General features: G+C 46.8%; 1 protein-coding gene and 1 long non-coding RNA gene across 2 annotated transcripts in view; one reads left to right on the top strand and one right to left on the bottom strand.

Annotated features, from left to right (window-relative positions):
- Positions 1 to 26,444, bottom strand: part of LOC143805354 (uncharacterized) — a 95,431-nt gene that overhangs the window by 17,972 nt on the left and 51,015 nt on the right. The window lies entirely within an intron of this gene.
- On the top strand, positions 1,130 to 6,643 carry LOC143805346 (lipocalin). Its single transcript, XM_077284581.1, has 7 exons — positions 1,130 to 1,286; positions 2,082 to 2,221; positions 2,339 to 2,415; positions 2,665 to 2,778; positions 2,861 to 2,962; positions 3,311 to 3,336; positions 6,530 to 6,643. The coding sequence occupies exons 1-6, from the start codon at positions 1,191 to 1,193 to the stop codon at positions 3,331 to 3,333; spliced, it is 552 nt and encodes a 183-aa protein (XP_077140696.1). The 5' UTR covers positions 1,130 to 1,190; the 3' UTR covers positions 3,334 to 3,336; positions 6,530 to 6,643.

Here is a 26,444-nt window from a genome sequence, read left to right as displayed (position 1 = left end):
TGTGGAAGATGCACTGTTAGGCTATGTGCACACGATGCGGATTTGTAGCTTTTCCAAACGGAAATGCTCCAAAAACGCAATGGATTACATTCCTGAAGTGTTGTGCATATGATCCGGAAAGTTCCGTCCTTAGGCTATGGTCACACTAGCAGTATTTGGTCAGTATTTCTCATCAGTATTTGTTGGCCAAAACCAGGAGTGGGTCAAAAATACAGACTTGGTGACATATTTCTATTATAGCTTTCCCCTCTGTTTGTTCCACTCCTGGTTTTGGCTTACAAATACTGATGTAAAATACTGACCACATACTGATAGTGTGACCGTAGCCTTGTTTGCAGCGATTTGTTTTCCACAGCATGTCAATTCAAGGTGGCGTAAGACTTTGTTTACATTGTTGTTCTGCACAGAACATGTTGTGTTCATAGAACAGTGTTGGATCGTTAGGTAATTTCTAAGATATTTCATTGTACTAAATCCCTATTGGACCATGCATGCTTATTATCGTTGTTAGATATCCTGTGTATTTATAATTTCGGCATATGAGGACAGGTGATGGTCTGATTATGGGCACACCTTATCAGTGTATTTATAACCTAGTGGTTTGTTAAGTGTTTTTCTCCCTTTTTGTTGTTTACAATACGTTTTCTCATTTGGTGATCCCAAAGCGTCTTTGCATACTTCTTTCTTTACCATGTCGGGGATGTATGGAGAACACACTTCTGGGGGATATGATGCACTGTTATGGGGACATGCTGGATTTGCGTGCCTTGTGTTCGCACTATGTGAAGGATGTTCTCGTGTGTCAGGTGTCCTGGCGCCTCCGGCACATGCACCACATGCAGCATTTACAGAGAGAGCAGGATTTCTGCACTTACAGGGACTTTGTTATTCCCTGTAATGAAACCAATGTGATGCACAGCTGGAATAGGCAGAAAAACTGATGACACCTTCCAACCCCTGAGCTCCCCGCCCGCCCCAGCTTCCTCCCCTACCCACTGGGCACATTCCATACCATTCTCTGCAGGGGGCACATTGGGGGGGGGGGTGATGTTGAGACTTGCCAGCCCCAGTCCCTGGGCCAGCAACCAGCTGTGGGATTGTCCGCTGATCCTCTATATAAGGGTGGCAGGTCCAGCATCAGCATCAACATAACAGGAGACATCAGAAGACTTTGGGAGCAACCTAGGACCATGAAGGGACTCATGCTCAGCTTAGCCCTCATCACTCTGTCTGCCCTGTGTGCCTATGGGGAAGTGCCCGTACAGCCGGACTTCCAGGAGGACAAGGTGAGTCACAAATTATATCCTACCCAGAAAAGGGGCATAGCATTATTTACATGGGCGTACAGCAGAGCTGGTGTTACCATTAGGCACAGGTCAGGGTAATCTCACAAGAGCTGTATGTTTACATAGGGCTGCTGGTAAACCTACTGGAACAGTCACATTTAGTGGGTCTGCGTATCCCCCATATGCCAAGCATCAACTAGCACGGTCACCTCAGGCGTCATGAAAAAATCACGCCGTAGGAGAAGTTTTAGAACTTTCTAAAGACTTTGCATTTTAGTGACTCACTGTTCAAGATCTCCACTTGCTGTCAGTAATTGGGAACCTTTTTGTTTACAACCAGGTGATAAAACCATGCACCTCCCTGATAATTCTCACAGGTGAAGGTATGCTACACTCGTATCCAGTATCTCTCCTATCCTGATAGTTTGTTACAATGTATCAGTATCAGTCTGGACTTAGGCTAGATATATGTGTGCCTAGCCCGGATACAATTGTAGCAAAATTGCAGAAGACTCAGGTTTTTATTTTAGCCTCTGGATGTAAATAAGAAATGCTCCAAATGTTTGACTGCAAGCAGAGATGTTGACAATGGTGAGGCAGTAGAACACAAAGTCTATTGGAACCCTGCAGAGCCTTTTGTTATACATAGTAACAGTAGTGTTGCTCGTGGCAACCATGCAGTGTTACAGTTCCAAATTGACAATAGGCATTGACTGTTTGCCAGGGATATGGGGGCTGCGGCGGAAGGGTTCATATGGCCATTTTTGCTTTGCCTAACAACCCTTCCTTCTGCAGATTGTAGGGAAGTGGTACGGCATAGGCCTGGCCTCCAACTCTGCCTGGTTCCAGTCCAAGAAGCAGCAGATGAAGATGTGCACAACCGTCATCACCCCCACTGCTGATGGGAACCTCGATGTTGTCGCCACCTATCCCAAGTAAGGGAAAAAAATCAGGGTGGGCACTAGGAAACCTGGGTGACGCAATATGGCCACTCTATGGCTCCCTGCAGGGTTGTTAGGGCAATTTATACCCTATTTTTTGTCACTTTCCAGGCTGGATCGATGTGAGAAGCGAAGCATGACCTATATCAAGACAGACCAGCCCGGACGCTTCCTGTCCAAGAGTCCACGTAAGTCCCCACCATGTTGGATATTGCATGGTATGAGTTGGGGACATGCACCAGGAATAGAGGGAACACAGGCATCACATGGGGGGAGATAAGTGGCATACCTGGCACCGCTTGGTTCCAGACATAACTATAGAAGTAGTTCAATTCCTGTGCTAAAATGTAATATCTACGAGAGCTTCAGGGCAGCGAAGACAGGTGAAAATCATCAGGATTTACAGAAATAATGTAGGGTCCGCTTCCTCCTCCAAGGTTACGGCAGTGACCACGTCATCCGTGTGGTGGAAACCAACTACGATGAATACACTTTGATGCACGCCATCAAGACCAAGGGTAGTGAGGTCAACACCATCGTGTCTCTGCACGGTAAGTGCCCCCCATGAGGTCACACGTCAGTGGTCGTCTATGAGATCTTGTGATGTGAATAGGTCTCACTCCACATTTCCAGGCAGAAACAAGGACCTGAGACCTGAGCTCCTGGAGAAGTTCAAAGAACTAGCAAAGGAGCAAGGACTGACCGACGACAACATCATCATTCTGCCTCACACCGGTAATGTATCATATATTCACCACATGGCGTGCCCGTAATGTGCTCTCACCTGTGCCACTATGTCCATTTACCAGCCATAGAGCTTCCCTACAGGCACAACGCCCCCATGACAACTATTACATATACGCACATAGATGTCCAGCACTCAATGACAACCTCATAATAACAGCAATAGTAGAACTCCCTAAGTTCCCGGTACTCCCATCTATATAAATTATTTATGCCCCCCACCGTGCCCTCTTGATAACCATTGTATGTCTATAGCAGTTTCACAGCCATTATGGCCCCATTGCCAACTCATATATAATATTCCGCAAACTGATCCGATGTTTTGTTTCCTCCTCACAGATAAATGCATGTCCGAAGTCTGAAATGTGAGTATTACCGAGCGGACAACTGACACCAGCGAGGAGAGGGGAGACTATAGGACGGTACAGTCTATGGGGACCCCCAGCAGAAGGCTTGTCTGTACAGTCTATGGGGACCCCAGTATAAGGCTTGTCTGTACAGTCTAGGTGGACCCCATAACTCTTGTCTAGTCTATGGGGACCCCAGTATAACACTTGTCAGTATAGTCTATGGGGACCCCAGTATAACACTTGTCAGTACAGTCTAGGTGGACCCGAGTATAAGGCTTGTCTGTACAGTCTATGGGGACCCCAGTATAAGGCTTGTCTGTACAGTCTAGGTGGACCCCATAACTCTTGTCTAGTCTATGGGGACCCCAGTATAACACTTGTCAGTACAGTCTAGGTGGACCCGAGTATAAGGCTTATCTGTACAGTCTATGGGGACCCCAGTATAACACTTGTCAGTATAGTCTATGAGTATCCCAGTATAACACATCTCAGTACAGTCTATGAGGACCCAGTATAACACGTCTCAGTACAGTCTATGAGGACCCCAGTATAACACTTGTCAGTACAGTGTATGGGGACCCCAGTATAACACTTCTCAGTACAGTCTATGAGGACCCCAGTATAACACTTGTCAGTACAGTCTATGAGGACCCCAGTATAACACTTGTCAGTACAGTCTATGAGGACCCCAGTATAACACTTGTCAGTACAGTGTATGGGGACCCCAGTATAACACTTCTCAGTACAGTCTATGAGGACCCCAGTATAACACTTGTCAGTACAGTCTATGAGGACCCCAGTATAACACTTGTCAGTACAGTCTATGAGTATCCCAGTATATCACTTGTCAGTACAGTCTATGAGGACCCCAGTATAACACTTCTCAGTACAGTCTATGAGGACCCAGTATAACACGTCTCAGTACAGTCTATGAGGACCCCAGTATAACACTTGTCAGTACAGTGTATGGGGACCCCAGTATAACACTTCTCAGTACAGTCTATGAGGACCCCAGTATAACACTTGTCAGTACAGTCTATGAGGACCCCAGTATAACACTTGTCAGTACAGTCTATGAGGACCCCAGTATAACACTTGTCAGTACAGTCTATGGGGACCCCAGTATAACACTTCTCAGTACAGTCTATGAGGACCCCAGTATAACACTTGTCAGTACAGTCTATGAGGACCCCAGTATAACACTTGTCAGTACAGTCTATGAGTATCCCAGTATATCACTTGTCAGTACAGTCTATGAGGACCCAGTATAACACGTCTCAGTACAGTCTATGAGGACCCCAGTATAACACTTGTCAGTACAGTGTATGGGGACCCCAGTATAACACTTCTCAGTACAGTCTATGAGGACCCCAGTATAACACTTGTCAGTACAGTCTATGAGGACCCCAGTATAACACTTGTCAGTACAGTCTATGAGGACCCCAGTATAACACTTGTCAGTACAGTCTATGGGGACCCCAGTATAACACCTCTCAGTACAGTCTATGAGGACCCCAGTATATCACTTGTCAGTACAGTCTATGAGGACCCCAGTATAACACTTGTCAGTACAGTCTATGAGGACCCCAGTATAACACTTGTCAGTACAGTCTATGAGGACCCCAGTATAACACCTCTCAGTACAGTCTATGAGGACCCCAGTATATCACTTGTCAGTACAGTCTATGGGGACTCCAGTATAACACCTCTCAGTACAGTCTATGAGGACCCCAGTACAACACCTCTCAGTACAGTCTATGCGGACCCCAGTATAACACTTGTCAGTACAGTCTATGAGGACCCCAGTATAACACTTGTCAGTACAGTCTATGGGGACCCCAGTATAACACTTGTCAGTACAGTCTATGAGGACCCCAGTATAACTCCTCTCAGTACAGTCTATGAGGACCCCAGTATATCACTTGTCAGTACAGTCTATGGGGACTCCAGTATAACACCTCTCTGTACTGAGAGGTGTTGTACTGGGGTCCTCATAGACTGTACTGAGAGGTGTTATACTGGGGTCCTCATAGACTGTACTGACAAGTGTTATACTGGGGTCCTCATAGACTGTACTGACAAGTGTTATACTGGGGTCCTCATAGACTGTACTGACAAGTGTTATACTGGGGTCCTCATAGACTGTACTGAGAGGTGTTGTACTGGGGTCCTCATAGACTGTACTGTCTATGAGGACCCCAGTATAACACTTGTCAGTACAGTCTATGAGGACCCCAGTATAACACTTGTCAGTACAGTCTATGAGGACCCCAGTATAACACTTGTCAGTACAGTCTATGAGGACCCCAGTATAACACCTCTCAGTACAGTCTATGAGGACCCCAGTATATCACTTGTCAGTACAGTCTATGGGGACTCCAGTATAACACCTCTCAGTACAGTCTATGAGGACCCCAGTACAACACCTCTCAGTACAGTCTATGAGGACCCCAGTATAACACTTGTCAGTACAGTCTATGAGGACCCCAGTATAACACTTGTCAGTACAGTCTATGAGGACCCCAGTATAACACCTCTCAGTACAGTCTATGAGGACCCCAGTATATCACTTGTCAGTACAGTCTATGGGGACTCCAGTATAACACCTCTCAGTACAGTCTATGAGGACCCCAGTATATCACTTGTCAGTACAGTCTATGAGGACCCCAGTATAACACTTGTCAGTACAGTCTATGGGGACCCCAGTATAACACCTCTCAGTACAGTCTATGAGGACCACAGTATATCACTTGTCAGTACAGTCTATGTGGACCGCAGTATAACACCTCTCAGTACAGTCTATGAGGACCCCAGTATATCACTTGTCAGTACAGTCTATGGGGACCCCAGTATAACACCTCCCAGTACAGTCTATGTGGGCAGGTATTGATTGTAAATATTTGCAGACATGTTTGCTCCTGTAAGACTGCGTGCCCACGATCCGGAGTAGCAGCGTTCTACATTACACGCACAGTGGGTGAGACTTATAGAAATCCCATGCCCACTGTGCTTCTATTTAACGCGGCGTACAGTCGCCCGCGGTGCGGGTTTATGAGCTGCAGCACGGCAATTTCTGTAGCGTAGAATGTCATTAGATTCAGTAAATCCGCTGTGTCCAGAACGCTACTATTCCTGATCGTTTACACGTAGCCTAATTGTTTCTGCTTCATCTCTTAGATGTTTTGTTTCGTATTCTGCTTTTTTTCAGAGAGAAGACCCAATATCATCAGTGTCCACTAGATGGCGTCTATGTTATAGATGGAGTTAGCTCGCTACTGTAATGTTTGTACAAGTCTGCGCACAATAAATTGCATGATCCCCACAGCCGCCTCTGTGTGATCTCTACCCTCCTTCCTGTACTGCACTGAGCACACAAGAACTCTGCACACAGTTTGTTTCTGGGGAAATTGAGAGGACAGTTATTTACTTAAATACTCTGGGCTACTGTGGGACCAGTCACCTACTTTTACGGCCCACTACTTTTTTTTTTTTATTTACCTTACTATGACACTCTTATACTCTGTGCTGTGGAAACCCCCATCCTTCCAGTCCAGTGGCGTAACTACAAAGTTATGGGCCCCGGTGCGAACTTCCAAATGGGCCCCCCCCCCCCCTACCCCCGTGACGCCCCCCCACCCCCTTCCCCTAGATACGCCTCGGACTGTTGCAGGAATCTCCTGCACTGCAACATGGTGTTGGGTGCCAGCACAGCCCGCACAGTGGTATATACAGCAGAGCCCGCACAGTGGTATATCCAGCACAGCCCGCACAGTGGTATATCCAGCACAGCCCGCACAGTGGTATATCCAGCACAGCCCGCACAGTGGTATATCCAGCACAGCCCGCACAGTGGTATATCCAGCACAGCCCGCACAGTGGTATATCCAGCACAGCCCGCACAGTGGTATATCCAGCACAGCCCGCACAGTGGTATATCCAGCACAGCCCGCACAGAGGTATATCCAGCACAGCCCGCACAGTGGTATGTACAGCACAGCCCGCACAGTGGTATATACAGCAGAGCCCGCACAGTGGTACATACAGCACAGCCGGCACAGGGGTACATACAGCACAGCCGGCACAGGGGTATATACAGCACAGCCCGCACAGGGGTATATAGAGCACAGCCCGCACAGTGGTATGTACAGCACAGCCCGCACAGGGGTATATAGAGCACAGCCCGCACAGTGGTATATACAGCACAGCCCGCACAGGGGTATATACAGCACAGCCCGCACAGGGGTATATACAGCACAGCCCGCACAGGGGTATATACAGCACAGCCCGCACAGTGGTATGTACAGCACAGCCCGCACAGTGGTATATACAGCACAGCCCGCACAGTGGTATATACAGCACAGCCCGCACAGGGGTATATACAGCACAGCCCGCACAGGGGTATATACAGCACAGCCCGCACAGGGGTATATACAGCAGAGCCCGCACAGGGATATATACAGCACAGCCCGCACAGGGATACATACAGCACAGCCAGCACAGGGGTATATAGAGCACAGCCCGCACAGGGGTATATACAGCACAGCCCGCACAGGGGTATATAGAGCACAGCCCGCACAGGGGTATATACAGCAGAGCCCGCACAGGGGTATATAGAGCACAGCCCGCACAGGGGTATATACAGCACAGCCCGCACAGGGGTATATACAGCAGAGCCCACACAGGGGTATATACAGCAGAGCCCGCACAGGGGTATATGCAGCACAGGGGTATATAGAGCACAGCCAGCACAGGGGTATATACAGCACAGCCCGCATCTCATCTCCCCCCCCCCCCGATAATGGCCCCACAGTCCGGTGAAAAAGAAAAAAAAAAAACTCTCCTCACCTTTCCTTTTGCCCGCGCTGCTCCTGGCGGCTGCAGTCTGCCCAGGACACTGCAGGTGCGCGATGATATGACGTCATCGCGCACCCGCAGTGTACTGTCAGAGGCAGAGCAGGGAATGATGGGAGAGGGAGCGTCAGGTGACGCTCTCCTCCATCATTGCATTGAACTATACCGGTGTCATAGACGCCGGTATAGTTAAATGCGGCGGCGGCGGCGGCGGGGGGGGGGAGGAACAGTGCAGCGGCCCACTACTGGCATCGGCTCTTCTGGCATTTGCCAGAAGTGCCCGATGTCCAGCCCGGCCCTGCCCTGACCTGCCGGCCCGGGGCCCCTGACCTGCGGGGCCCGGTCGCAATGGCGACCGCTGCGACCGCGGTCGTTACGCCCCTGTTCCAGTCTATGGCATACGTTTTTTTCCCCTCCCCACATCGTCATCTACAGCCCTATCCGTACCAATAATATCAGGAGCTGATGCATTTGCTAACTTGAGCAAGTTCTGCATAGCCATTTTCTGAAATACTCTGCCCTGCTGGAGACACTGCTTCTTCCACTATTACTCTGTGAGCTCCACTTGGTGTCCATCCTCCCTGCCACATGCAGTCCTGTCCTTACTACCATCATTACAGAAGGCGGCAGAGAACTACACATCTCCTGAAATACTCTGTGCTGCTGAGCACCCTGCTCCTCCCATTGTACAGCAAATATTAAGAGACCACCACATCAAATCCCTGTCATGGGCAGCCCAATCTCCAGACCTGAACCCCACTGAAAACCTCTGGAATGTAATCAAAAGGAAGATGGATAGTCACAAGCCATCACACAAAGAAGAACATTTTTGTACCAGGAGTGGCATAAGGTCACCCAGAAGCAGTGTGAAAGACTGGTGGAAAGCATGCCAAGAAGCATGAAAGCTGTGATTAACAATCATGGTTATTCCACAAAATATTGATTTCTGAACTCATCCCGAGATAAAATATTAGTATTATTGTGTCTAAATGATTCTGAACTTGTTTCTTCGCATTATTTGAGGTCTGAAAGCACTGGGGTTTTTTTTTTTTTTTTTAATTTTGACCATTTTTTTTTTCTCAGAAAAAAAACAAAACAAAATGTATTGCTTGGAACTTCGGAGACATGTTGTCAGAAGTTTATAGAATAAAAGAACAATTTACATTTTACTCAAATATCCCTATAAAGAGAAAAATCAGACAGACTGAACATTTTGCAGTGGTCTCTTAATTTTTGCCAGAGCTGTATATGTGGGACCTACCATTTGTACACATGCGGTCCTGTCCTCTCAAACATCACAACGTCGCCATATAAGTGGACAGGCCATAGATCTCCACATAATCAGAACCCTGCTCTTCTGAAATACTCTGTGCTGTTGAACACCCGGCTCCCAGTATATATCTATGACCTACTATTGTGCACCAGCAGAACTGTCCAGTTTAATATCACATCACCATGAGTGGACACTTGTTAGATCTCTCACATGATAAGAATGCTAATTTGCTGAAATACTCTGCGCTGCTGAAGACCCTTCTCCTATCAAGACTCTGAGCTCATACTTGTCTCAATTCATATGAGTGGACGCGGTCCCCTGCAAAATCAGCACAACCCCTCTTAAAACACTCTGTGCTGCTGGGGGACCTTGCAGCCTCCATTAAAAATGTATGACCTCACGCTCTTCTACAAGCAGCTCTGTCCTCTTGAACATTGGATCACTGCCTACTAGCAGATCAACACACATATGTCTCCTGAAACACTCTGTGCTGCTGTGGAAGCCTAATTTATTTTTTTTATTTTTTATTCTTTTTTACATTCAAAGTGAAAACCTCATGAAAAAAAATACATTTTATGGTCTCTTTTTTTTTTTTTATTGACCCATGACCTCGTTTTAATCTTAAGGGTGTCTTAAATTACAGGTGCTATCAGTGACAGGAGGGGAAAACTAAGGAGATGTTCTTCTTGAGCTGGATTTGGCAGAATCAGACCTTTGATAAGACTGATAATGTGAATAGGATATGATATACTATTAGGAGGTAATACAATCTGTACTTGAGTCCTGTGGACGGACGGGGACCTTATTGCCCCACCTGTGACCCCTTAAATTCAGAGACAAATCCCCTCCCTTTCAAGTCAAGAAGAGCCCTGGTGCTGCTGTTATCTGCAGAGCGCAGCTCTTGTACTGAGAATTAGGATTTGGGGATAGGAAGCAGCACGGAGGCGCCGATCATAATACAGCACTACAAAAGGCGCCTTCCTGCGGTTTATAGGATTTCATCCACGGGTAGAAAATGACATACAATTATCTGTATTATAAAGCTGATAATATATACATTACTGCAAGGTCATCAGAGTCCTAGATCTACATCAGTAACAGCTATTTCATCTGTGCACCATGCTTTACACTGCAGCTCATTCTCTTCCGAGTGGCTACGAAATAAAGTATCATATAGAGCTATAGACTAAGGGGATGGGCCTCTGAAAGGGGGAGGAGTCTGAATATCTGTAAGCAGCCCAGTAAGTGAGACATCACTGGAATCAGTGTCCCTACATTATGCTGCTCTCACATGGGGTAGCAAAACCTGGTGACAGATTCCCTTTAAAGCAGATGATCAATCTAATACCAGATTTCAACCTTCTGTATTATCAGAGGCAGCTGCTCCAACTTTCGTTATTGCTTTACACTGCAGCTATGGTTCTTCTGATTGGCTTCTAAATTCAAGCAAAATCTCAACAGAAAGAAAAAAAAGAGAAAATATGAAATAACCAGCATTAAGGAAAAGTAGTAGTAGTAGCCTCAGAATGTGTCTGCAGACCTAAATTTAACCATTCCTAACCAGTGGGCAGCGCTGTGTCTGAGAGTGACACTCCTAACACCAGCAAGTTGTATGTTACCTACTATAAAGTCAGTGCCCAAGTTATAGCCTGTATGGAAATCCACAGCTCCATTAAGAAAACATCATGTATTTACACTACGGTATTATAGCCCACCTCAACTCCCAAGGCAAAATATGGTGATCCCCAACACAGTATGATCCCCCGACTGTGCCCCCCACACAGCCCTCCTTGTAGTATAATGGGCCTAAATACGGTATAAATCGTATACAAGATTTATCTCGCGTATCACCCCTACTCTGGAACCTTCTACCACAACACATCAGACTCTCGCCTACCATCAGAATCTTCAAAAAGAATCTGAAGACCCACCTCTTCCGACAAGCCTACAACCTGCAGTAACCACCGATCAACCAACCGCTGCACGATCAGCTCTATCCTCACCTACTGTATTCTCACCCATCCCTTGTAGATTGTGAGCCCTCGCGGGCAGGGTCCTCCCTCCTCCTGTACCAGTTGTGACAGTTGTTCAAGATTATTGTACTTGTTTTTATTATGTATACCCCTCCTCACTTGTAAAGCGCCATGGAATAAATGGCGCTATAACAATAAATAATAATAATAATAATAATAATAGCCTCACACTGTATAATGGCCCACACGAGCCCTGCAAATATAATGGCCCCACATAACCTTCCACATAGTATAATTCACCCCAATAATCCTCCATATAGTATAATGCGCCCCCCATAATCCTCCATATAGCATAATAGTCCCCACTGTCCTCCATACAATATAATGGACCCCCAATAGTCCTCCATAGAATATAATGCACCCCTGATGGTCATCCATACAATATAATGCACCCCCCATGGTCCTTCCTGCAATATAATGCACCCTCATTGTCCTCCCTACAGTATAATGCACCCCCATGCTCTTCCATGCAATATAATGCATCCCTCATAGTCCTCCATACAATATTAGGCACTCCCCATACAATATAATGCAATCCCCTCCATACAATATATTGCACTCCCCATGGTCCTCCTTACAATATAATGCGCCCCATGGTCCTCCATAACATATAATGCACTCCCAATGGTCCTCCATACAATATAATGCACTTGTCGTGGTCCTCCATAAAATATAATGCACTTCCCACGGTCCTATATACAATATAATACACCCCCCACGGTCCTCTATGCAATATAATGCACTCCCCATGGTCCCCCATATTTTGTAATGCACTCCCCATGGTTCTCCATACAATGTAATGTACCTCCCATGGTCCTCAATACAATATAATACACCCCATGGTCCTTCATACAATAACATGCACTCACAATGGTCCCTCATACTATATAATGCACCCCCATGGTCCCTCATACAATATAATGCACTCCTCATGGTCCTCCATACAATAAATTGCACTCCCCATGGTCCCCCATACAATATAATACACCCCTATGGTCCTACATACAATATAATGCACTCCCCATGGTCATCCATACAATATAATCCACCCCCATGGTCCTCCATACAATATAATGCACCCCCTATGGTCCTCCATACAATATAATCCACCGTCCATGGTCCTCCATGCAATATAATGCCTCCACATGGTCCTCTAAAAAATATAATGCACCCCCATGGTCCTCCATACAATATAATCCATCCCCCTATGGTCCTCCATATAATATAATGCACTCCCCATGGTCCTCCATACAATATAATGCACCCCCCACGGTCCTCCATATAATATAATGCACTCCTCATGGTCCTCTATACGGTATGATGCACTCCCCATGGCCCTCCATACAATATAATGCAACCCCATTGTTCTCCATACAATATAGTGCACCCCCATGGTCTTCCATACAATATACTGCCCTCCCCATTGTCCTCCATAAAATATAATGCACTCGCGATGGTCTTCCATACAATATATTGCACTCCCCATGGTCCTCCATACAATATATTGCACTCCGCATGGTCCTCCATAGAATATAATGCACTTCCCACGGTCCTCTACACAATGTAATCCACCCCTCACAGTCCTCTTGTCACGGGGGAACTAGGTGAGCGAGAGCCAATAACCCGGGCCCCTGCAATTTCCCTCAGACTAGGGAAATCCTGACTGACCCTCTACCTGGAGTTTACACTGATGGTGTGCATGTCCAGGCCTCGAACCTCACCCTGTCTCCTGTTTCAACCCTAGGCTGAAACCTCCGCCCACCACCCAGTGAAGAGGTAATACACCAATACCCACAGTTAGCACAGACAAGGATAAAGGAAAATATACAGCACGCCGCAGTCACTCAGGAATACACTATAAATGTGCAGGGCAAAATAAATACAAATATAGGAAGGAGTAAATAAGACTAAGGAAAATACACCACCAGCAACGAATCTTCAACAACCAGCTCTCCACTCCAGACCGAGATAACAACCCACAAGACAGAAGCTATAATCGGCAACGCCCAATGATCAGGAGAACTATTTAAAGGCGATGGGCATGGCCCAGCTTCCAATCCGAGGATCAGGTAAATTAACCCCGGAACAGCTAGATAAAATCTAGCAGACGCCAATGAGCAAATAGTGGTCAAAAGCGGAATTACCGCTGTCTGTCGAACGACCTGGTCTGAACAGCGTCCGACATGACAGTACCCCGCCTTCTACGAGGGACCCCAGGGCCCTCACGGCTTATAGGACCAGGCTTGTCTGGATGGCGACGATGAAAAAACCTGACCAGCCGATCCGCATGAATATCCGAGGCTGGTACCCAGGACCTCTCCTCAGGCCCATAACCACGCCAGTGTACCAAGTACTGTAAAGTGCGACGCACTACACGAGAGTCAACCACCTTGGAGTCTTCAAACTCAAAATTACCATCCACCAAGACTGGAGGTGGCATAGGCGCCGCGTCCACAGAACCCACCACCTTCTTTAGAAGAGACCTGTGGAACACGTTGTGTATCTTATACACCGTAGGGAGCTCCAAACGGTACGCTACTGGGTTAATGACGGCGGTGACCCTAAATGGACCAATAAACCGTGGACCCAATTTAAGGGACGGTATTTTGAGTCTTATGTTTTTTGTGGATAACCACACCCAGTCATCCACACTCAGGTCCGGACCTGGCACACGCCTACTGTCAGCCACACGTTTGTACCTAGCACCCACACTCAACAGGCGCTGTTTAACTCTCCTCCAGACTGATGACAATTGTGCTCCTAACTGATCCTCCTCCGGAACGCCGGAAGAGCCCCTCTGACTCAAGGTACAAAATTGAGGATGTAGCCCGTAAACACAAAAAAACGGAGACTCCCCAGACGACTCCTGGCGGTGATTATTGATGGCAAACTCAGCCAAAGGAAGAAAGGCAGACCACTCCTCCTGGTTATCAGAGACAAAGCAGCGTAGGTACTGTTCCAAATTTTGGTTCATACGCTCAGTCTGACCATTTGACTGAGGATGGAACGCCGAAGAATGAGACAACTTGATCCCCAGCCGTGAGCAAAATGCTTTCCAAAATTTTGCCACAAACTGAGACACCCTATCAGACACGATGTCAGACGGAACCCCATGAAGTCTGACCACCTCCTGCACAAATACCTGAGCCAGAGTCTTAGCGTTAGGCAACGAAGGCAAAGACACAAAGTGTGACATTTTAGAAAACCGATCAACAATCACCAAGATGACCGTATTCCCAGCTGATGAGGGCAAATCAGTGATGAAATCCATGGAGATTTCCGTCCATGGCTTACTAGGTACTTCAAGAGGAAGTAGTGTGCCAACAGGACGGGAGCGGGGCGTCTTAGCCCTAGTGCACGTGGTACAAGCTGACACGTATGAGACCACGTCCTGTCGGATCTTGGGCCACCAAAACCGACGTGACACCAACTCCAAGGTAGCTCTAACCCCTGGGTGGCCAGCCAGGACAGCATCATGATGCTCCGCCAAAACCTTTAAGTGGAGATGAAGCGGTACAAAAGATTTGTTGATGGGAAGCTCAGATGGTACCTCCTCCTGAGCCTCGGCAATCTCAGCCTCAACCTCGGTAGTGAGAGCCGAAACCACAACACCCTTTTGGAGGATGGGTACTGTATCTTCCCGAGGTTCACCCCCTGGAAAACACCTGGACAAAGCATCCGCCTTAGTGTTTTTAGACCCCGGTCTGTAAGTGACAACAAAATTGAACCGCGTGAAAAACAATGCCCAGCGAACCTGCCTGGGGGACAGACGCTTGGCTGACTCCAAATACAGCAGATTCTTATGATCGGTAATAACAGTAACCTGATGTACCGACCCCTCCAAGAAGTGTCGCCATTCCTCAAAGGCCAACTTGATTGCCAACAACTCCCTGTTGCCGATATCGTAGTTACGTTCGGCGGACGACAGTTTCTTGGAGAAATAGGCGCACGGACGCAAACCACTCAAAGATGAGCCTTGAGATAGTACCGCCCCCACACCAACCTCAGACGCATCGACTTCCACAACAAAGGGTTTTGATACGTATGGCTGCACAAGAATGGGGGCTGAAACAAAACTGTTCTTAAGGAATTCAAATGCGCAAACAGCAGCCTCAGGCCAAACGGAGAAATTGGTACACTTTTTAGTCATGTCAGTTAGCGGTTTAGCAATGATGGAAAAATCCTTGATAAATTTCCTATAGTAGATAGAAAACCCAAGGAACCGCTGAAGTGCTTTCATGTTATCAGGACGTTCCCAATGCAGCACAGCTTGCACGTTAGTGGCGTCCATTTTAAAACCAGAAGCAGACACAATATAACCCAAGAAAGGCAACTCTTGAACAGAAAATACACATTTCTCAAGTTTAGCATACAGCTTATTCTCTCTGAGAAGCTGTAACACCTGCCTGGCATGATTTAAATGAGCATCACGGTCGCAAGAATATATGAGGATGTCATCTAGGTACACGATAACGAATTTCCCCAAAACATGCGAGAACACATCATTGATGAAATGTTGGAACACTGCAGGTGCGTTAGTCAACCCAAAAGGCATCACCAAATTTTCAAAATGACCCTCAGGGGTATTAAAAGCCGTCTTCCACTCATCACCTTGACGGACTCTTATGAGGTTGTACGCCCCCCTGAGGTCAAGCTTGGTAAACCACTTAGCACCCGCCACCTGGTTGAACAAATCTGGTATCAGTGGCATCGGGTATGGATCACGAACCGTAATCTGGTTCAACTCCCTGAAATCCAAACACGGGCGTAATCCGCCATCTTTCTTCTTCACGAAGAAGAACCCTGCTGCCACCGGCGAGGATGACGGCCTGATGTGCCCTTTGCTCAAGCTTTCAGCAATGTAATCTTTTAATGCTTGTCTCTCCGGACCGGAGATGTTAAACATCCTTGCTTTAGGCAACTTGGCCCCTGGTTTAAACTTGATAGAACAGTCATAGGGACGATGTGGCGGCAACTCTGAACAACCCTTTTCAGAGAACACATCCACAAAATCCAGAAGTGACTCCGGAATGCTTGAAGTCACCGCAGCCACACATGTGGCCAGGCAATTCTCCTGGCAGAACTCTCTCCATTGAATTATGTCCTGAGTTTTCCAGTCAATTACCGGGTTGTGCATGGACAACCAAGGAAAACCCAAAACCACCTGAGCAGGAAGATTCATGAGCACCTTACATGTAACCCGCTCGGAATGTAGAACCCCAATGTGGAGTTTCACCTCAGCCACAAATTCAGTAATCTCCCCCTGAGAGAGAGGAGCAGCATTGATGGTGACCACGCGGATAGGATGAGACAGTTTTTCAATCCTAAAACCTGCTGTGCGCGCAAACTCCTCATCAATGAGATTTGTGGCTGAACCACTATCCACAAAAACAGTAATTGGCAGCTCACTGCCAGCGATAAAAACCTTAGCAGGGAGCATGCATTGAGAAACCACCATGGAGGATATACATAACCTCAGATTGGTCTCCTCCACACCCTCTGAGCTTAGAAGTTTTCCGCCGTTGCGTTTTTCTTAGACAGCAGAGGACAGATGTTAATAAAATGACCAGTTTTACCACAGTAAAAACAGGCTCCCTGCTTCCTGAGCTCAGGGGCTCGACGCATCACATGTGACACCCCTGCGATTTGCATAGGCTCCGTGGGCTCACCTGCAGCAACCTCACGTGAACCTAAACCCTCTCCCGTAGGCGGTGTCTCATGCTCCCCCTGACGCAAACGGCGATCAATGCGGACAACCAGACTCATAGCGCAAAACTAGAGAAGCAGGAGTCTCGTACATCAGAAGAGCTTTTTTAACCCTTCCATAAACCCCATGAATAAACTGACTCCGCAATGCTGGATCATTCCATTGTGTATCGATCGCCCAGCGACGAAATTCAGAACAGTAATCCTCTGCAACTCGCTCCCCCTGGCGAATAGTGCGTATCTTAGATTCTGCTAGAGCCATTCTGTCAGGTTCATCGTAGATTTTTCCAAGAGAGGAAAAAAAACTCTCCACAGAGTCAAATGCAGCAGAATCAGATGGCAAAGAAAACGCCCATGCTTGGGGATCCCCGCTTAACAATGACAACTGTTGTGAATTCCGTTCTCGGGCTCCCTCCTGTGGTCATGAGTGGTATTGTGTGAGTTCTGTTCTTGGGCTCCCTCTGGTGGCATTTAGTGCTTACTGCGGGTCTGTAGCTGGAATCCAGCTGCCTCGTTTTCTGCTACTCTGGCCTCTATTTAACTCCACCTGGACCTTCACTTTTTGCCTGCTGTCGTTTTATTCAGTACTGGTTCTGATCTCTCTGGACTTTCCTTGTGACCCGTCTCCTCCTGAGAAGCTAAGTCTTGCTAGTTCATGTTTGCTCATTATTTCCTTGAAAATGTTTCTCTGTATATGATGAGTTCTGTCCAGCTTGCTTATATGTAATATTTTCGCTTGCTGGAAGTTCTGGGGTGCAGAGTTGCGCCCCTCACATCGTGAGTCGGTGTGGGGGTTCTTGTAATCTCTGCGTGGATTATTTTTGATAGCATTTTATACTGACCGCACAGATCCCTTGCTGTCTTCTACTATTTAGTGTTAGCGGGCCTCATTTGCTAAAAACCTGTTTTCATTTCTACGTTTGTGTTTTCCCCTTAACTCACCGTTATTATTTGTGGGGGGCTGTCTAAAACTTTGGGGTGATTTCTCTGAGGCAATTGAGGCTTGCTTTCTCTCTAGGGGTAGCTAGTTTCTCAGGCTGTGACGAGGCGTCTAGGATTTTAGGTAACGCTCCACGGCTGCCTATAGTGTGTATTGATAGAATCAGGGTTGTGGTCAGTATAGCTCCCACATCCCCAGAGCTTGTCCTAAGGATCTCTGTTACTTAGCAGGTCAGTTTGTGATCCTTGCCACCAGGATCACAACAGTACAGCAGGCCATAAAAGAGTTAATGCATCGCAAAAGAGGGATAAGAGAGATCCTGAGTTCATTTTTTTTTTCTTCTGCTGTGTGTCTAGCCTCTCTCCTCCCCTTAATCTCTGGGTGGTTCAGAATTCAGCTGCAGACATGGACATTCAGAGTCTGTCCTCTAGTCTGGATCATCTCACTGCAAGGGTACAAGGTATCCAGGATTATGTAGTTCACAGTCCTATGTCAGAGCCTAAAATACCAATTCCTGAGTTATTCTCTGGAGATAGATCTAGGTTTTTGAATTTCAAAAATAATTGTAAATTATTCCTTTCTCTGAGACCTCGTTCCTCTGGTGACCCTGTTCAGCAAGTTAAAATTATTATTTCTTTGTTACGTGGTGACCCTCAAGATTGGGCGTTCTCTCTGCCGCCAGGAGATCCTGCATTACTAAATGTGGATGCGTTTTTTCTGGCGCTTGGATTGCTTTATGAGGAACCTAATCTAATAGACCAGGCAGAAAAGGTTTTGCTGGCTCTCTCTCAGGGTCTAGATGAAGCAGAGGTTTACTGTCAGAAGTTTAGGAAATGGTCTGTGCTCACTCAGTGGAATGAGTGTGCCCTGGCAGCAATTTTCAGAAAAGGTCTTTCTGAAGCCGTTAAGGATGTTAACCACGCCTGCGGGTCTGAATGAGTCTATGTCGTTGGCCATTCAGATTGATCGGCATTTGCGGGAGCGCAAACCTGTGCACCATCTGGCGGTATTTTCTAAGCAGAAGCCTGAGTCTATGCAATGTGACAGGATTCTGACCAGAATTGAACGGCAGAATCACAGACGTCAGAATGGGTTGTGCTTTTACGGTGGTGATTCTACTCATGTTATCTCCGATTGTTCTAAGCGCACAAATAGGTTCACTAAATCTGTCACCATTGGTACTGTACAGCCCAAATTCATTTTGTCTGTTACTTTGATTTGCTCCCTGTCATCCTACTCAGTTATGGCTTTTGTGGATTCAGGTGCTGCCCTGAACTTGATGGATTTGTCATTTGCCAGGCGCTGTGGTTTTATCTTGGAGCCTTTGCAATTTCCTATTCCACTAAAGGGAATTGATGCTACGCCATTGGCCAAGAATAAGCCTCAGTACTGGACTCAAGTGACTATGTGCATGACTCCTGCACATCAGGAGGTGATTCGTTTTCTTGTGTTACATAATTTGCATGACGTTGTCGTGTTGGGTCTGCCATGGCTGCAGGCTCATAATCCAGTCCTGGATTGGAAAGCAATGTCTGTGTCAAGTTGGGGTTGCCAGGGGATTCATGGCGATGCTCCTTTGGTGTCAATTGCTGCTTCTACTCCTTCTGAAGTCCCTGAATTTCTGTCGGACTACCAGGATGTATTTGATGAGCCCAAATCCAGTGCCCTACCTCCTCATAGGGATTGTGATTGTGCTATAAATTTGATTCCTGGTAGTAAGTTCCATAAGGGACGACTTTTCAATTTATCTGTACCAGAACATACCGCTATGCGGAGTTATATAAAGGAGTCTCTGGAGAAGGGGCATATTCGCCCGTCCTCGTCCCCTTTGGGTGTGGGGTTCTTTTTTGTGGCCAAGAAGGATGGTTCTCTGAGACCTTGTATATATTATCGCCTTCTAAATAACATCACGGTCAAATTTCAGTATCCTTTGCCATTGCTGTCTGATCTGTTTGCTCGGATTAAGGGGGCTAGTTGGTTCACCAAGATAGATCTTCGAGGAGCGTATAATCTTGTGCGTATAAAACAGGGCGATGAATGGAAAACGGCATTTAATACGCCCGAAGGCCATTTTGAGTACTTGGTGATGCCTTTTGGGCTCTCTAATGCACCTTCCGTGTTTCAGTCCTTCATGCACGACATCTTCCGAGAGTATCTGGATAGATTTATGATCGTGTACCTGGATGATATTTTGTTTTTTTCTGACGATTGGGAATCCCATGTGAAGCAGGTCAGGATGGTATTTCAGGTCCTGCGTGCCAATGCCTTATTTGTGAAGGGCTCTAAATGTCTCTTCGGAGTCCAGAAAGTTTCCTTTTTGGGCTTTATTTTTTCTCCTTCCACTATTGAGATGGATCCAGTTAAGGTCCAGGCTATTTATGACTGGACTCAACCTACATCAGTGAAGAGTCTTCAGAAGTTCTTGGGCTTTGCTAATTTTTACCGTCGCTTCATCACTAATTTCTCTAGTGTGGTTAAGCCTTTGACGGATTTGACCAAGAAGGGTTCTGATGTGACCAATTGGTCTCCTGCGGCCGTGGAGGCCTTTCAGGAGCTGAAACGTCGGTTTTCTTCGGCTCCTGTCTTGCGTCAGCCGGATGTCTCTCTCCCTTTCCAGGTTGAGGTTGATGCCTCTGAGATAGGAGCAGGGGCTGTCTTGTCGCAGAAAAACTCTGATGGCTCTATGATGAGGCCATGTGCTTTCTTTTCAAGAAAGTTTTCGCCTGCCGAGCGGAATTATGATGTTGGTAATCGGGAGTTGTTGGCAATGAAGTGGGCATTTGAGGAGTAGCGACATTGGCTTGAGGGAGCCAAACATCGTGTGGTGGTCTTGACGGATCACAAGAATTTGACTTATCTCGAGTCTGCCAAACGGTTAAATCCTAGACAGGCTCGATGGTCGCTGTTTTTCTCCCGTTTCAATTTCGTGGTTTCATACCTTCCGGGTTCAAAGAACGTGAAGGCTGATGCCCTTTCTAGGAGTTTTGTGCCTGACTCTCCGTGAGTTTCTGAACCGGCTGGTATCCTCAGAGAGGGGGTGATTCTGTCTGCCATCTCCCCTGATTTGCGGCCGGTGCTGCAGGAATTTCAGGCCAATAAACCTGATCGTTGTCTACCGGAGAGACTGTTTGTCCCGGATAGATGGACCAGTAGAGTTATTTCCGAGGTTCATTCTTCGGTGTTGGCGGGTCACCCTGGAATTTTTGGTACCAGGGATTTGGTGGCTAGGTCCTTTTGGTGGCCGTCCTTGTCGCGGGATGTGCGTTCCTTTGTGCAGTCCTGTGGGATTTGTGCTCGGGCCAAGCCTTGCTGTTCTCGTGCCAGTGGTTTGCTTTTGCCTTTGCCTGTCCCAAAGAGGCCTTGGACGCATATTTCCATGGATTTTATTTCGGATCTTCCAGACTCTCAGAGGATGTCTGTCATCTGGGTGGTTTGTGATCGTTTTTCTAAAATGGTCTATTTGGTGCCCTTGCCTAAGCTGCCTTCCTCCTCTGATTTGGTGCCGCTGTTTTTTCAGAATGTGGTTCGTTTGCATGGGATTCCGGAGAACATTGTGTCTGACAGAGGATCCCAGTTTGTGTCCAGATTTTCGCGGTCCTTTTGTGCTAAGATGGCCATTGATTTGTCGTTTTCGTCGGCCTTCCATCCTCAGACGATTGGCCAAACTGAACGAACTAATCAGACCCTGGAAACTTATCTGAGATGTTTTGTTTCGGCTGATCAGGATGATTGGGTGTCCTTTTTGCCATTGGCTGAGTTCGCCCTCAATAATCGGGCTAGTTCTGCTACTTTAGTTTCACATTTTTTTTGCAATTCTGGTTTTCATCCTCGTTTTTCCTCAGGTCAGGTTGAGCCTTCGGACTGTCCTGGGGTGGATTCTGTGGTGGATAGGTTGCAACAGATTTGGAACCACATAGTGGACAATTTGACGTTGTCACAAGAGAAGGCTCAGCGCTTTGCTAACCGCCGTCGCTGTGTGGGTCCCCGACTTCGTGTGGGGGATTTGGTATGGCTGTCTTCTCGTTTCGTTCCTATGAAGGTTTCCTCTCCTAAGTTCAAGCCTCGTTTCATCGGTCCTTATAAGATTTTAGAAATCCTTAACCCTGTGTCATTTCGTTTGGACCTCCCAGCATCGTTTGCCATTCATAATGTGTTCCATAGGTCATTATTGCGGAGGTATGTGGTGCCTGTGGTTCCTTCTGTTGATCCTCCTGCTCCGGTGTTGGTTGAGGGAGAATTGGAGTATGTGGTGGAGAAGATCTTGGATTCTCGTATTTCGAGACGGAAGCTTCAGTACTTAGTTAAGTGGAAGGGCTATGGTCAGGAGGATAATTCCTGGGTTGTCGCCTCTGATGTCCATGCGGCTGATTTGGTTCATGCCTTTCATCTGGCTCGTCCGGATCGGCCTGGGGGCTCTGGTGAGGGTTCGGTGACCCCTCCTCAAGGGGGGGGGGGGTACTGTTGTGAATTCCGTTCTCGGGCTCCCTCCTGTGGTCATGAGTGGTATTGTGTGAGTTCTGTTCTTGGGCTCCCTCTGGTGGCCTTTAGTGCTTACTGAGGGTCTGTAGCTGGAATCCAGCTGCCTCGTTTTCTGCTACTCTGGCCTCTATTTAACTCCACCTGGACCTTCACTTTTTGCCTGCTGTCGTTGTATTCAGTACTGGTTCTGATCTCTCTGGACTTTCCTTGTGACCTGTCTCCTCCTGAGAAGCTAAGTCTTGCTAGTTCATGTTTGCTCATTATTTCCTTGAAAATGTTTCTCTGTATATGATGAGTTCTGTCCAGCTTGCTTATATGTAATATTTTCGCTTGCTGGAAGTTCTGGGGTGCAGAGTTGCGCCCCTCACATCGTGAGTCGGTGTGGGGGTTCTTGTAATCTCTGCGTGGATTATTTTTGATAGCATTTTATACTGACCGCACAGATCCCTTGCTGTCTTCTACTATTTAGTGTTAGCGGGCCTCATTTGCTAAAAACCTGTTTTCATTTCTACGTTTGTGTTTTCCCCTTAACTCACCGTTATTTGTGGGGGGCTGTCTAAAACTTTGGGGTGATTTCTCTGAGGCAAGTGAGGCTTGCTTTCTCTCTAGGGGTAGCTAGTTTCTCAGGCTGTGACGAGGCATCTAGGATTTTAGGTAACGCTCCACGGCTGCCTATAGTGTGTATTGATAGAATCAGGGTTGCGGTCAGTATAGCTCCCACATCCCCAGAGCTTGTCCTAAGGATCTCTGTTACTTAGCAGGTCAGTTTGTGATCCTTGCCACCAGGATCATAACAGACAACACCAGGCCCACACGCTGAGCCTAATTACCCGAGGAGATCGGGCGCATACGGAAATATAGTTTGCAAGTTTCACGAAAATAAACAAATTTACTGCGTTCCCCAGCAAATTTTTCAGGCAAAGGGAATTTAGGCTCAGCAACTCTTCCTGTCGCTCCAGCTTGCACATTAGATACTGCTAGTCCCTGTTGCTGAACTGCCCCCCTCAACTCAGTGACCTGTAGGGACAGCGCCTCCAACTGGCGGGCTATGGAAGTCATGGGATCCATGACAAAAGAAAAAAAAAAGAAACCCCTTTTTTTTTTTTTCTTTTTTGTTGTTGGGCCGATTATAATGTCACGGGGGAACTAGGTGAGCGAGAGCTAATAACCCGGGCCCCTGCAATTTCCCTCAGACTAGGGAAATCCTGACTGACTCTCTACCTAGAGTTTACACTGATGATGTGCATGTCCAGGCCTCGAACCTCACCCTGTCTCCTGTTTCAACCCTAGGCTGAAATCTCAGCCCACCACCCAGTGAAGAGGTAATACACCAATACCCACAGTTAGCACAGACAAGGATAAAGGAAAATATACACCACACCGCAGTCACTCAGGAATACACTATAAATGTGCAGGGCAAAATAAATACAAATATAGGAAGGAGTAAATAAGACTAAGGAAAATACACCACCAGCAACGAATCTCCAACAACCAGCTCTCCACTCCAGACCGAGATAACAACGCACAAGACAGAAGCTATAATCGGCGACGCCCAATGATCAGGAGAACTATTTAAAGGCAATGGGCATGGCCCAGCTTCCAATCCGAGGATCAGGTAAATTAACCCCGGAACAGCTAGATAAAATCTAGCAGACGCCAATGAGCAAATAGTGGTTAAAAGCAGAATTACCGCTGTCTGTCGAACGACCTGGTCTGAACAGCGTCCGACATGACACCTCTATACCATATAATGCACTCCCCATGGTCCTCCTTACGGTATAATACACTCCCCATGGTTCTCCATACAATATAATGGACCTCCCATGGTCCTCCATACAATATAATGCACCCCCCATGGTCCTTCATACAATAACATGCACTCCACATGGTCCCTCATACAATATAATGCACCCCTATGGTCCCTCATACAATATAATGCACTCCCCATGGTCGTCCATACAATATAATCCACCCCTCATGGTCCTCCATACAATGTAATGCATTCCTCATGGTCCCCATACAATATAATGCACCCCCGTTGTCCTCCATACAATATAATGCACTCCCCATGGTCGTCCATACAAAATAATCCACCCCCAATGGTCCTCCATACAATATAATGCCTCCACATGGTCCTCCATAGAATATAATGCACTTCCCATGGTCCTCCGTACAGTATGATGCATTCCCCATGGTTCACCATACAATATCTCTGTAAAGGCACAGATCATTGGCCTCGGGGAGACCAAAACATCCAACACCGCGGAGACACCATCACGTGTTTCTCAATCATCTGTGCCTTTACAGCCTTTTTACTAGGCACTGCTCCTAATAGCCAGATTCCTACTCCACACTGATGAGGGGCAAAAACCCCGAAACAGCTGTCTGTGGATGGATACGATGCATGGCATAGGTGGTTTTCCTGTATTGGATGTATTCCTTTATTGGATGCTGCCCTTCCCGTGGTTGTTCCTTCCCGAGGAAAGGCCTGGCTATTCACTGCTTGCGTTGAGAAACACGTGATGGTGTCTCCGCAGCTACTCTACATGCATCACCATACAATATAATGGACATCCCAAGGTTCTTCATGCAATATAATGCACTCCTCATGGTCCTCCATACAGTACGATGCACTCCCCATGGCCCTCCATACAATATAATGCACCCCCATTGTTCTCCATACAATATAATGCATACCCATGGTCCTTCATACAATATAATACGCTCCCCATGGTCCTCCTTAAAATAAAATGCACTCCCCATGGTCCCTCATACAATATAATGTGCTCTCAATGGTCCTCCATAGAATATAATGCACTCCCCATGGTCCCTCCATATAATATGATGCACTCCTCATGGTCCTCCATAGAGGAGAATGCACTCCTCAACCATACAATATAATCGCCCCCATGGTCCTCCATACAATATAGTGCATTCCCAATGGTCCTCCAAACAACATAATGCACTCCCCATGGTCCTCTATACAATATAATGCATCCTGCATAGTTCCTCATACAATATAATGTACTTCCCATGGTCCCCCATACAATATAATGCATCCCCATGGTCCTCCATACAATACAAAGCACACCGCATGGTCCCTCATACAATATAATGTATTCCCAATGGTCCTCCGTACAATACACTGTGTTCCAAATTATTATGCACAAAGAGTTTAGGAGTGATAAGGTTAGAATTTTTTTGTTTGTCATTTAAACTCATTGATGGTGATGTGTGTCAGGGCTCTTTATATCACTGAAAGCAATTGCAGATACCTGTGCAAATTAGTTTGGCAGGTGTGTCCAAATAAAGGCAAGACTACTTAAGAAGGCTGTTCCACATTATTAAGCAGCCTACATTTTTTGCCAAAATGGGAAAGAAAAGGGATGTGTCGGCTACTGAGAAGCAACAAATTGTGAAGTATTTAGGTCAAGGCATGACTACAATCAACATTGCCAAGACACTTCATCGTAATCATCGCACAATTAAGAAGTATGTAGCTGATTCCCAGCACACACGTGTGCGTGCTGATAAGGAAAAATTGAGGGCTCTTTCCAACAGGCAATTGCGTAAGGTTAAAAGAGCAGCTGCAAAAATGCCTTGTCATAGCAGCAGACAAGTTTCTGAAGCTGCTGGTGCCTCCAACGTCCCCAGAACAACAAGATGCAGGGTCCTTCAGAAGTTTGCAGCTGTGCGTAAGCCATCCTGTCGACCACCTCTATCCACTGCACACAAGCAGAAACGGCTCCAGTGGGCCAAACGATAAATGAAGACTGACTTTCAAACTGTTTTGTTCACCGATGAGTGCCGTGCAACGCTCGATGGTCCAGATGGATGGAGT

This window comes from Ranitomeya variabilis, chromosome 2 (genome assembly GCF_051348905.1).
Source record: "Ranitomeya variabilis isolate aRanVar5 chromosome 2, aRanVar5.hap1, whole genome shotgun sequence".
NCBI lineage: Eukaryota > Metazoa > Chordata > Amphibia > Anura > Dendrobatidae > Ranitomeya > Ranitomeya variabilis.
Note: the sequence above shows the minus strand (reverse complement) of the source record. Positions and strands in the feature narration are given on the sequence as shown.

What these genes read in the sequence shown, in the direction of transcription:
- LOC143805346 (XM_077284581.1), top strand. Translation starts at nt 1,191, where the DNA reads ATGAAGGGACTCATGCTCAGCTTAGCCCTCATCACTCTGTCTGCCCTG. An exon ending in GTTGTCGCCACCTATCCCAA is followed by an intron (nt 2,222 to 2,338) that starts GTAAGGGAAAAA and finishes GTCACTTTCCAG; the next exon opens with GCTGGATCGATGTGAGAAGC. An exon ending in CACCATCGTGTCTCTGCACG is followed by an intron (nt 2,779 to 2,860) that starts GTAAGTGCCCCC and finishes CCACATTTCCAG; the next exon opens with GCAGAAACAAGGACCTGAGA.